Source organism: Chiloscyllium plagiosum, chromosome 16 (assembly GCF_004010195.1).
Source record: "Chiloscyllium plagiosum isolate BGI_BamShark_2017 chromosome 16, ASM401019v2, whole genome shotgun sequence".
NCBI classification, from domain to species: domain Eukaryota; kingdom Metazoa; phylum Chordata; class Chondrichthyes; order Orectolobiformes; family Hemiscylliidae; genus Chiloscyllium; species Chiloscyllium plagiosum.
In genome coordinates, this window is record NC_057725.1 from 40,544,405 (window position 1) to 40,557,576 (window position 13,172).

Consider the following 13,172-nt stretch of genomic DNA (forward strand, 5'->3'; position numbering starts at 1 on the left):
GACGCCCCTCCTCCAAGTCCCTCCTCCCTATCTTTTATCTTAGCCTGCTGGACCAACTTTCCTCATTCCTGAAGAAGGGCTAATGCCCGAAACGTCGATTCTCCTGTTCCCTAGATGCTGCCTGACCTGCTGCGCTTCTCCAGCAACACATTTCCATCTCTGATTTCCAGCATCTGCAGACCTCATTTTCTCTTCAATGAATCAAACTATAGTTACATCAAACCAGACGAACTGTATATTTTAAGAAGGCACAGATTTTCAAGGAATATTGTGGATTGGAAACAAATCCTGCTCTTGCCTGTTATGCAAAATCCCATGACAGAATAAAGTCTTATGTAAAGAAAGCTGGAGTCATTGCATTGATGGGATAAATACTTGGACTAGGCCAATTTACAGTATGTTTATTCATAGAACATTCTCCAAAAATAGAGATTCAAAAATGGTCACTTACCTTCAAAAAGCCATTTTCGTACATCATATAAATTTTGGAATTTGTCTCTAACGCGTGATTGAGTATCTACATTTGGGATAAGATAACTTGAAGCATATTCACTACCTGTCAGTAGCAATTATGCAGGCATACATTCAAGTAAAATAAAACAAATATGAATGACAGGATAAGGAACATTTGTTTCTGCTAAGCGTGTTTCTGCTAAGCGAATTGGCTTTAACGCGATTGAAGAATTTAGACCATTATCTGCAGAATGCAAACTTACCCTACTTAGATTGGCAAGAACATGATTCCGGCCCCATTAATTTAAATAGCATAGTTACTGCATGATTTTCTTATAATGTGAGATAGCACAGGAACTGAACTATCATGTTATATCAGAACCAACTGTATTGAGTCATTTTTTTGCAAACATGTTTAACAGAAATGCTCCCTCATAAGTTAATGACTTAATTATTGAAATCTGGAGAGATTAAAAAATATCAATTATGGTTTGGATTTTCCACATGTAGAAGCAAGGATGCGAAACTAAATTACACTTATCAAGTACTTCTAATTCTAAGCTACGCAGTTTCTTATGAACATTGGACTTCATAAGAGAGTTAGGCTTTATTGCCTCCTTGAATTCAAGATACAATCAAGTAGTTGTGTATAAAAATAGTGCCAAATCTTTGTGGACTCATATCTTTCAGCTTGACACTTGGCTCCTTCAAAATCGTTAATGGAAAATATGCATGTACATTTCCTTGCTTCCTGCGTTATTTTGCATTTGTCTGCATTTAATTTCAGCCATCATTTTTCTTATATCATATTTTCCCCAATTAATTAATTAATTTAAAATACCCTTTCCAGTTCCACTGCCTCCCCCAGTCTGCATATTTAATTACTTCGCACTGTTTCTGAACTCTTGGTCATTACACAAACTTGAATCAGTAGTCATCCTAAACCTGAATCATAATGCTCTCCAATCATTACTACTCTTCCAAACCAGCACAAGTACTTTAATGAGCATTGCTTATTTTCCTACGTCGCTTCAATATTTCCAATAAGAAGTCTGAAATCCCACAATTTTGAATGTAAGGAACTCATGCATGGAATTATCAAATGTATTGTCTCTGTACTTGCAATCAAAATTATTTAGCTTTCTGAAGTCTACTTTGTCACTTTGTCAAAATAGTCTCGAAAGGCTAGTCAGATATTTTGTTCTGAATCTACATTAATTGCTATTAATCATGTTTGGTCCTTTTTGTCACATTAATTTTTCATGGACTGGAAGCGAACATAATTAATCTGCAATTGTCTTTATCAATTTTATCTTACTTCTTGAGTATGTTATGGACCAGACCAAATCAACCCCCCCCCACCAAAAAGCTTTGGTTATCCGAGCATCAATTATCTGAACTTCGGATTATCTGAACAAGATCTCAAGGTCCCTAAACATGCATTTCAACTAAAGTAGGAAAATTCTATTCCTCATCCATTTAATGCATCATTCTGTAGATTTGAACAGGAATATAGATGCAAGTATGCTTTACTAATTAACTTCAAATATATACTCGAGACATGACGTTAGAGTTAAGACTTACACGTTTTATAAAAGGGTCTCAGATACTTACTCTCTGTGAGGACAAAGGTTAGCGACTATGGACACACAAGAACAACATATGTACAAGCTCGAGCTGCTCGCTCCTCCAGCAAGATTCCCTCTCACCATTGACTCGCTCTGTTTTGCAAACCCAACAATGTTCTGCCTCAGCTTATTCTCCAGATAATTTAGTCAAAAAATGTGTTTGAAATTTTCTTTTCCATTGCTCTGTACTAAGAGGCGACACGTGAAAATAAACAGGAGGAAAGCTTGATGGGAGGAAACACGAGGAAAACATTACACCTCTTTAAAAAATATTGATGAGAGGATGGGAATTGAAAACAATTACAAAATCTTCCTTCTCTCTCATGTTCCCCTTGTATTCTGCCCCTCTTTCTCTAAGGGCTTGGTGGTCGCTGAGGAGGGAGGGATGACACTTGGTTAGTCTGGACAGTGGAAAGACACCAAACAGAAACAGAACACCATTAAGGACCAGGATAAAACCAAGGAAAACGTCAGTGCAAAATTTCACGATTTCAAACTCTAGTGGAAAAGTGATTTTATTTGTAAAATTTCATGAATTCTTAACAATACCGTGTTTGTACACATTTTATCTATTGAATCAAACAAAATCTATGTAATCATGCTTTTTTACGTAATTTTGTTCAGTATGGCTTCCTTTGTTTACGATCAGATCAGTTGTCCGAACAAAATACTCCCTCCTGTCTTGTTCAAATACTCCCGCCTGTCTTGTCTTGCTCTGTACTAAGAGGAGAACCGAGACCCTAACTTTTTCTTATTTTGAAGACAAGTGCCAGGCATTGCATTCCGGCCTCTTTTCGATTGGGCAAACTACCAGATTTGAAGGAAAACACACTTTATTCAAACACTAGAATTGAAGTGCAACAAAAGAAAGAGGAAACTGGAATAACTTAAGTATACTAGAAAACTTAACGGAGTAAGAGATTATTTAGCTACTTAACTCAAACTGTTCTAATATAGTAACATTCCATTAACACACCCTTGACAAAGGCAAATTTAGTAAAACAGATTGTCTCACATGAAAATCTAGTCGCAGGAAGAGAACCCTCAATTTTTAGCTATAACCAAGAGAGGAACAACAACTTTCACATCCAATTTCAAGACCCCAGTCGTTGCTATTGAAAAATTAAAACTGAAAATCCTGGTTCTGTGGTAACTTGCCCCATCCATTCACGCTGCTTCTATTGTTCTTACTTCCAAAAAAAACCTGAAGGTCTCCCAAGCTGTTTACATTATGCACTTCCAATAGACAGCTCTAACCTCGATGATAAAACCGCTATTTTTTTTAAAAAAAGGACAAAATATACCTCTTAAAGCTATAGTATCAACACAAATGTTAGCATTACGTAGATGTGTTTCCAGTCTATTCAAAGCTTCTCAATGACCAATGGCTTTTTTATTAAGTTTGTCAGTACCTCGTAAGTCTCCTGCTCAGACTTGGATTTAGAACTCCGCGCACTAATTGTTAAGGCAGGCAACTTACAATTGACTAACTCAATGCCCGCACCAGAAATCAAACTTGTCAGATCAAGCAGTGATTAGCCAGTGCTGTCTGGCAAGTGTCTTGTCTGCAGCATCAGCTTTTACTCAAGTTAGCTCTGATTTGAGGGCATGTTTCATTTGTTTTCTTAATACCTTTTCATTCAAAGCATGTTTTAATTTTATGTACAGTTGTCGCTGCTAAATCTTTAAAGTCACCCTTTTGCCATTGGGTCACCTTTTTGCCATGCCTGCTTTTCCCTTTATTCATCCTAAAGAACTCCTTCCCATAACTCTGTGCAGAGTATTGGAGATTGTTCTTTCTCATTATATCCATTTAGTAGAATATCTATTTTACTTGAGTTTGCCCTGGTTTACATTAGATAATGTCTTTACAGTTATCACTGTTTCAAGAAGGATGTCATGTCCACTTTACAAGCCTATCAGACAGTTACTTAAGATTGAAACGTGAAAATTCTTAAACAATTAATGCACTACAGAATTCCACTGCTAATATCATCACCCTACGAGTAACTGTAATAAAATGATTATTGAATGATGATCAAGTTACTGAGTATGACAGTTTGAAAAACTGGAAAAATAATAATACTCATTCTTGGAATACAAAAAAACTATAGTCTGAACACTAGTTTTGTTTTGTCAAGTAAGTATATACCTCTAGAAAGAATTAAACAACCTGTGTCTTATCAACTACAGTTCCCACTAGTCCATTCATTTTAATTTTAAGCAAAGCTTTGACTCGTACCTGAGAATGAAAATACTCTCAGCTACATAACCTGTTAGTTTGTCAAAGGCAGAGTGAACAGTCAGACTGCCCTTACATAGCAGATGCAAACTTCTCCACTTAATGGAGGAAATCCAGCAGTTAGAAAATACAGATCTCTTGTCTCTTTCAGACTTATTCCATATGTTTCTCAGGCAAGAACTACTGAACTATAAATTTTAGCATATCAATGCAAGGGTAATACATCATGATAAAACTGAGTGAACTAAGTGAAAAGCATCCCACACAGACCCACCCTGTAACCCCTCATTTCCCATGGCTAATCCACCTAGCCCACATATCCCTGGACACTACAGGGCAATTTCCCATGGCCAATCCACCCAACCTGCACGTTTGGACTGTGGGAGGAAACCAGAGCACACAGAGGAAACCCAGGCAGACATGGGAGAACGTGCAAACTCCACACAGACAATCGCCAAAAGTTGAGTTGAACCCCAGTCCCTGACACTGTGAGACAGTAGTGCTAACCACTGAGTCACCGTGCTGCCCATCATTAATTTACATCCAAATGTCAGCAGTTCCAAAACATTAAAAAAGATTGCTTAATTTCAAAGCTTTGTAAATTATCATTTGTAACTTACCTTGTGAAAGTTTATTACAGGTTCAGGATGGATTCGAATCAGTTGCAAGCATGATCTATATCCTTGGAATAGCTGTGCAAACAATCGAAGGAAAACTGCCCTGACTTCCTTATCCTATAAAGGAAAAATAAACATGATTAAAACTTTATGATGAAAGTACTGTAATGAATATCTAATCATAGATGTAAAGATAAATGGAACAATTCACTGCTACTCACCAACAATCTTAGATTAGAAGGAGCTGTACGAGCAGGAGGAAAAGCATAATCAGCTACTTCTAGATCTGGATGAATAACCTATGAAAATATTAGTGCATTCAGTTCAGATTACTGCAACAGAATTTTAACAAGCAATAGTTGATTCAGCTTCAAACTAATCACTGTGCAGACAAGCTGTTGAATGTACAGTTAATTTTGATTTGTTATACAAAGGAGACATTTGGCTATTGTCAAAGTAGAATTTCTCATCTATTACAATATCTCCTCACTAAAGTTCTAAAGAGTTAACATCTGGAATGAAAATTACACAAATACTGAGCAGACTTTCAACAATATTGTTTTAAATTCTATCAAACAAAAATTACAAACATAAAAAAGTCAACAAAATGATATACCTGCAAAGGGAGAAAATGGACAACAATACCATACACTTGTTAATTGGGTATTCGTGTAATTAATAGTTAATAATACTTAGGTGGTGCACATTAACATTTGCGCTCCTTCAGGTAGGGAAGACCAAAACTGTGGTGACTGATTTGTTCACCTCTATAAATGAAAGCTTATTAATTACAGAGGGATTGCATTCCAGTTCCATGCTTCACTGCTGGGGAGGATAGGTTAGGGGTTAAGCTCTGTTTGATGGGGAGGTAGATAGCATTGTTTGGAAAAGGGACAACTGTGTTTTTTTTGTGGAGAGGAGAGAGGTACAAGGCTGGCGTGGTTTGAGATAACCTGAACAAATGACATTACATCCTCCTACCAATAATGCCAACTATTAGATTAACATTCATTAACATCCTAAGTAATATTAAGCAATTAAGAACAAATGTGTCTGGCATGGTATCAGGATGTCCTTTTCAAATTGCTTTGTCCCACAGATACACTAAAGTAATCGAGTCACTTTCCAAAATTCATGGTTCTTTTTAAGAGATAGGTGTCATACTCTGTTCAAGCTGCTAAATTCAAACATCTTACTTATGATTTGGAGATGTCGGTGTTGGACTGGTGTGTACAAAGTTAAAGATCACATAACACCAGGTTATAGTCCAACAGGTTTAATTGGAAGCATTAGCTTTTGGAACCACCTGATGAAGGAGCAGCGCTCTGAAAGCTTGTGCTTCCAATTAAACCTGTTAAACTATAACCTGGTGTTGTGAGATTTTTAACATTTTACTTATTTCTTTAAAATGGACAAATGTGCATGAAATTGTACCTAGCACAATTAAAACAAGACAATCGTTTAACCTCGATACTTACACATTGTCTACGTCTGTTTCTGTGTCTTATAGTCAATCTGGTCGATTGAATCTGCTCACCATTCAATGAGGTAAAAACAATGACTGCAGATGCCGGAAACCAGACCCTGGACCAGAGGCGCAGGAGTTCATGGATGATCTAATATTTCTCAACTCCACTTTCCTGCCTTTTGACGATACCCTTGATACCCTTACAGATTCCACATCTATCTATCCCAGTCTTGAATGTACTTAACAATTCAATCTCTGCAGCCCTCTGCATTGTAGAATTCCAAAACTCCACTACACTTTGAGAGAAGAAATCTTTCCTAATTTCTTTCTTAAATGGGCAACACCTGACTCATATTATACCACCTGATTCTATACTCTCCCACAAGAGGAAAAAAGCTTACTGAAACTATTCTGTCAAGCCCAGAAGAATCTTCTATATTTCAATAAGGTCTACTCTCAGTAGTTGGAACTCTGAATGAATATAGGCCCAGATTACTCAAGCTCTCTTTAGAAGGCAAAACGAGCAAGAACAACCTAGTAAGCTGTTTTCTGGCTTGCCTCCAATGCCAGTATGTCATTTTAGACATCAGGTCCAAAACTGTTCATAGTACTCCAAGTGTGATCTAACTAGTGCAGTGTCTCACCTTAGCAAGACTAGCCTATTTTTTATCTCCCATTTCATTTGAAATAAAGGTCAACATTCCATTTGTTTTCTCTATTACCTGCTGAACCTGGATGTCAGCTTTTTTATGATTTATGCATGAAGATTTCCAAATTCCTCTGTTCCAGAGCTTTCTGAAGGTTTTCTCTATTAATAACATTCAACTCTTCTATTTTTCCAATCAAATTGCATGATATCACATTTTCTCCACAGTGCATTCCGTCTGCCACTTCTTTACCCACTCTCCTAGCTTGTACAAGTCCTTCTACAACTTTCCCAACTCCTCAACATTACATCTACCTTTTACCTACCTTAATTTCATTTGCAATCTTAGCAACGTTGCCCTGAGTTCCTTCATCCAGATTGTTAATGTACAACATGAATAATTGTACTCCCAACATTGACCCCTATGCAATTCCACTAGTCACTGGATGCCATCCTGAAATAAAGCACTTTATCCCTACTCTCTGCCTTTTGCAAGTCAGGCAATCCTCATGCCAGTATCTTGCATCGAACACTGGGCTCTGATTTTATTTAACAGCCTGCCATGCAACATCTTATCAAATGCCTTCCAGAAATCAAAATAGATCACATCCACTGGCTCTCCTTTGCCTAATTTGCTTGTTGTTTCCTCAAAGATTTCTAACAGATTTGTCTGGCATGACCTCCCCTTGACGAAGCCACGTTTACTCAGTCCTATTTTACCATGCATTGCCAAGTGATCCACAATCTTATCCTTTATTATGGACTCTTAAATCTTACCAACGACTGAGGTCAGGTGTAATTTCCTGCCTTCTGCCTCCCTCCTTTTTCAAACAGTGTTCTACACTGGCCATTTCCCAATCCTCTGGGATCTTCCCTAACTCCAGTGATTCCTGAAAGTTCATGATCAATACACCCCACAATCTCCTCAGCTTTCTCCTTCAGAACTCTGGGGTGGATCCATCAGGTGTGGTTGATTTATCCACTTTTAGACCCCAACACATTCTCGTTCATGATGGCCACTACTCTCACCTCTGACTCTCAAAGTTCTGGTGTGCTACTGTGGAGCAGTCCAAATTTCACTCTTGCCTCTCTCTTATCATTTGTATATTTAAAAAGGCTCTTGCAATCTTCTTTTATATTACTAGCTAGTTTACTCTCCTACTTCATCTTCTCCCCCTCTTATTAGAGTCATAGAGATGTACAGCACGGAAACAGCCCCTTTTTCCATGCTGACCAGATATCCCAACCTAATCTAGTCCCATTTGCCAGCACTTGGTCCATATCACTCTAACCCCTTCCTATTCATACATCCATCCAGATAGATGCCTTTTAAATGTTGCAATTGTACTAGCCTCCACCACTTCCTCTGGCAGCACATTCCATACACGCACCACCCTCTGCGTGGAAAAAGTTGCCCCTTAGGTCTCTTTTACAGCTTTCCCCTCTCACCCTAAACCTTTGCCCTCTAGTTCTGGACTCCCCGACCCCAGGGAAAAGACTTTATCTATCCATGCCCCTCATGATTTTATAAATCTCTACAAGGTCATCCCTCAGCCGCCAATGCCCCAGGGAAAATAGCCCCAGCCTATTCAGGCTCTCCCTGTAGCTCAAATCCTCTAACCCTGGCAACATCCTTGTAAATCTTTTCTGAACCCTTTCAAGTTTCACAACATCCTTCTGATAGGAAGGAGACTAGAACTGCACACAATATTGCAAAAGTGGCCTAACCAACGTCCTGTACAGCTGCAACATGACCTCCCAACTCTTATACTCGGTACTCTGACCAATAAAGGAAAGCATACCAAACGCCTTCTTCACTATCCTAACTACCTGTGACTCCACTTTCAAGGAGCTATGAACCTGCACTCCAAGGTCTCTTTGTTCAGCAATGCTCCCCAGGACCTTACCATTAAATGTACAAGTCCTGCTCTGGTTTGCTTTTCCAAAATGCAGCACCTTGCATTTATCTAAATTAAACTTCATCTGCCACTCCTTTTTTTAGTTATCCTCCAATGGTTTTAAAGGGTTCCCAAACCTCTGGCTTCCCACTAATTGTTACCATATTGTATGCTTTTTCTTTTGCTCTTGTACTGTACCGTGAATTCCTTTGTTATCCATTGTTGCCTCATCCTCCCTTTAGTACGTTTCTTCTTTCTTGGGATGTGTTTCTGCTATGCCTCCCAAAATAGCCCCAGAAACTCCTACCTTATGGGCTCCCCTTCCAATCAACTCTGGCCAGCACCTCCCTCATGTCTTTCTAGTTACCTTGACTCAATTGTAATACTGTTACATTTGATTCTAGCTTATCCCTCCCAAACAGCATGGTGAATTTATCACATTCTGGTTACTTCTCCTGAGGGGTCTTTCCACCTTGAACTCCCTAGTCAAGTTTGCCTCATAACACATTACCAAATCCAGAACTGCTTGTTCCGTAATGGGCTGTACCACAAACTGCTCCAAAAAAACTCCATAAATTCCTTTTCTTGAGTTCTGCTACTAACCTGATTTTCCCAGTCCACCTGCAAGTTCAAGCTAAAATTTTAAATTGGGGCAAGGCCAATTTTGATGGTTTTCGACAGACACTTTCAAAGGTTGATTGTGGGAGGCTTTCAAAATGAGTTAATGAGGGTTCACGGCCAGCAAGTTCCTGTCCAGGTAATAAATATCTTGGATAAGAATTTGGGAGGTCTGGTTAGTAAGTTTGTTGGTGATACCAAGTTTGGTGATATAGTGGACAGCGAAGGTGGTTATCTGGGAATGCAGCAAGATCTGCACTACAAGGTCATTTATCTTGTTTCGTACACTGCATGCATTTAAGTACAGCACCCTCAGACCTGTGTTGACTGGTCCCTTTCTGATAGCTTCCCCCCTTTGTGTTGTACCTGCAGTTAGATCCTTGAGGCTTTCCATGCTCTCTGTCCAATTACTTGTTCTGGAAACTTTAATCACCTCTGCTGAGCCCTCCTCCCCTGTAACATGTTCCAGTATTTTCCATGTTACTGAACATTACACCCTCGCCCCCACAATTATTTATTTTAAAGCCCCATCCATAACTCTAGGCGATTCACAAAAGTTTCGAAGCCCAGCATGATTCAGGTGGAGCTTGTCCCATCAGAACAACTCCCTCCTTCTCTAGTACTGGTGCCAATATCCCATGAATTCAAACCCATTTCTCCCACACCAATCTTAGACCCATGCATTTACCTCTTTAATCTTGATGATCCTGCGCCAATTCGTCGTGGCTCAGATTGTAATCCAGCGATTATTAACTTTTTGATTCTGCTTTGTAATTTAGCCCTAGCTACTCATATTACCTCAGTAGAACCTCTTTCTACCTATATCACAACAACTGGATCTTTCTCCTCCCACTCCAAGTACTTCTGCAGCCTGGATGAGATATCCTGAACGCAGGCACCAGGTAAGCAACACAGTCTGTAGGACTCTCAATCCTGGCCAGAGGACAGTGTCTACTCCCCTGACTATACTGTCTCTGATTACAACTACATTTCATATTTCTCTTGACTGGTTCCGTATACCACAGTGCATTGGTCAGGTTGCTCATCCTCCCTGCATATCCCCTGCACTAATCCATGCAGGGAGTAAGAATCTCACAACTATTAGACAAGATTAAGGCGTGAGGCTCCTTCAGCATTACACCTCCTGGATCCCTCTACCTACCTTGCTCACAGTCACACTCTCCTGCCCCTACCAAATTTGAGGTACTTAATCTAAGGGATGTGGTTGCCTCCTGAAGTACAGGTCCAGGTAATTCTCCCCTTCCCTGATGTGTCACAGTTTTTGAAGCTCAGACTTGAGCTCATCAACTCTGAGCCAGAGTTCCTCAAGCAACCAACACCTGTGACAGATGTGGTCACAATGAACTAAAATGGGGTCCATTAGTTCCACAATTATGCAGGTATAACACATCAACTGCCCCTGCATTTTAATTACTTAGTTCTTAATTTGAACTTTTTAAAGATTTCCTACTGGTCTTTTGTTCATAACCTGTAAAAGTTTCCCCTATTTACCTTCAATCTGAAAGTAACCTATAGCAGACAGTCAAATTAACTATCACCAAACAAATAAACTTTCAGTTTTCATGTGAAGTCACTCTCTCTTTTGGTCTGGGCCCCTAATCCTGGGCTTCAACTTATGCTATTAAAAGAACCATCAGGTCCAGTGACTTACCAGCCTTTAGCCACATTAGATTGCCTAGTACTTTCTCTTTCATGATAATTATTGTACTTATTTCTTCTCCCATGTTGGCTCCTTATCTATTTTTCAGGAATGCTATTTGTGTCTTCTACGATGGAGACTGTGCAAAATATTCATTCAACTCCTCTGCCATTGCCTAGGTCCCCAGTATTATTTACCAGCCTCATTCTCTAAGGAGTTCACTTCAATCTCTCGTTTCCATTTTATACATTTAAAGGAAGATCTCACTATCCATTTGATATTACTTGCTAGTTTACGCTAAAATGTATTTTCTCCATCCCTTTTTCTGGCTCCCTTTTGCTGGTTTCCACGAGTTTCCCAATCAACTGGCTGACCAATAATCTTTGCCACACTTTATGTTTCTTCTTTCAATATGATACAGTGCTTAACTTCCCCCAGATCATGGTGGTTCATCCCCTCCCTAACATCATTCTTCCTCACTTGGATAGATCTTTGTTGTGAACTGTGAACTGTTTTCTCATACGTCTGCCATTGTTCCTCAAATATCTTTTTACACAACTCCTTTCACAGTTCATTGCAGCGAATCCAACTTTATTGTTTTGTAATTACCTTAATTGAAGTTATCGTAGATGTTTCTGACCCAGGCTTTTCATTCTCAGATTGAATACTAATTCTATCATGTTTTGGTCACTGTTTCTTAAGAGACATTTTACTCTGAAATAACTTATTAAACAGGCTTCATTATTCATTAGCTGATCCAAAATAGCCTGACCCTTGGTTGGATCCACAACATATTGCTTTAGGAAACTGTTTTACATACACTCTACAGATTCTTCCTTGTAGGCAAAAGTGAGGACTGGATGCTGGAAACCAGAGTTTAGATTAGAGTGGTGCTGGAAAAGCACAGCAGGTCAGGCAGCATCTGAGGAGCAGGAAAATTGACGTTTTGGGCAAATGTCCTTCATCAGGAATGGAGGTAGGGAGTTTCCAGGGTGGAGAGATAAAGTTGGGGGGGTTGCTGGGGAGAAGGTAGCAAAGAGTACAGGTCAAGAGGGCAGTGTAGAGTTGGAAGTTTGGATCTAGGATAAGGTGGGTGGAGAGGAAATGATGAAACTGGTGAAGTCCACATCAATGCCCTGGGGTTGAAGTGTTCCGAGGCGGAAGGTAAGGCCTTCTTCCTTCAGGCGTCGGGTGGTGAAAGAGGAGGCCCAGGACCTGCATGTCCTCAGCAGAGTGGAAGGGGGAGTTGAAATGTTGGGCCACAGGGTGGTGGGGTTGATTGGTGCGGCTGTCCCAGAGATGTTCCCTAAAGTGCTCTGCGAGGAGAAGTCCAGTCTCCACAATGTAGAGGAGATGGCATCGGGAGCAACGGATACAATAAATGACATGGGTGGATGTGCAGGTGAAACTTTGATGGATGTGGAAGGCTCCGGAGCCTTGGATGGAAGTGAGGGAGGAGGTGTGGGCACAGGTTTTGCAATTCCAGGGAAGGGTGCCAGGATGGGAGGGTGGTTTGTTAGGGGACATGAACCTGACCAGGTAGTCACGGAGGGAACAGTCTTTGCGGAAAGCGGTAAGGGGTGGGGAGGGAAATATATCTCTGGTGGTGGGGTCCGTTTGGAGGTGGCAGAAATGTCGGCGGATGATGCGATTTATGCGAAGATTCCTAGGGTGCATAGTGAGGTTCTGTCCTTGTTACAGTTGGAGGGGTGGGGTTTGAGGGCAGAGGTACAGGATGTAGATGAGCTGTGTAGGAGGGCATCTTCAACCACATGAGAAGGGAAAATTCTTCCTTGTAGCTCTCTCTGTCAGTTTGATTTTCCCAACTAATATGAGGATTAGAGTATCCATGATTAAATGTACTTCCTTTTATACACGGTCTCATTATCTCCTGATTTATTCCAAGTCCTAAAATATAACTCTTTAGTGTTGTTCTTCCTCT

The 13,172-nt window shown here is 39.9% G+C and overlaps 1 protein-coding gene across 3 annotated transcripts in view; it reads right to left on the reverse strand.

Moving 5' to 3' along the window:
• sbf2 (SET binding factor 2) overlaps positions 1-13,172 on the reverse strand; it is a 582,458-nt gene that overhangs the window by 230,712 nt on the left and 338,574 nt on the right. For all 3 annotated transcript variants that reach the window (XM_043705903.1, XM_043705905.1, XM_043705904.1), the window contains exons 10-11: positions 5,162-5,239; positions 4,944-5,057 (exon numbers count right to left, since the gene is read on the reverse strand). In XM_043705903.1, the coding sequence (XP_043561838.1) occupies positions 4,944-5,057; positions 5,162-5,239 (192 nt within the window). The remainder of the gene's footprint in view (positions 1-4,943; positions 5,058-5,161; positions 5,240-13,172) is intronic.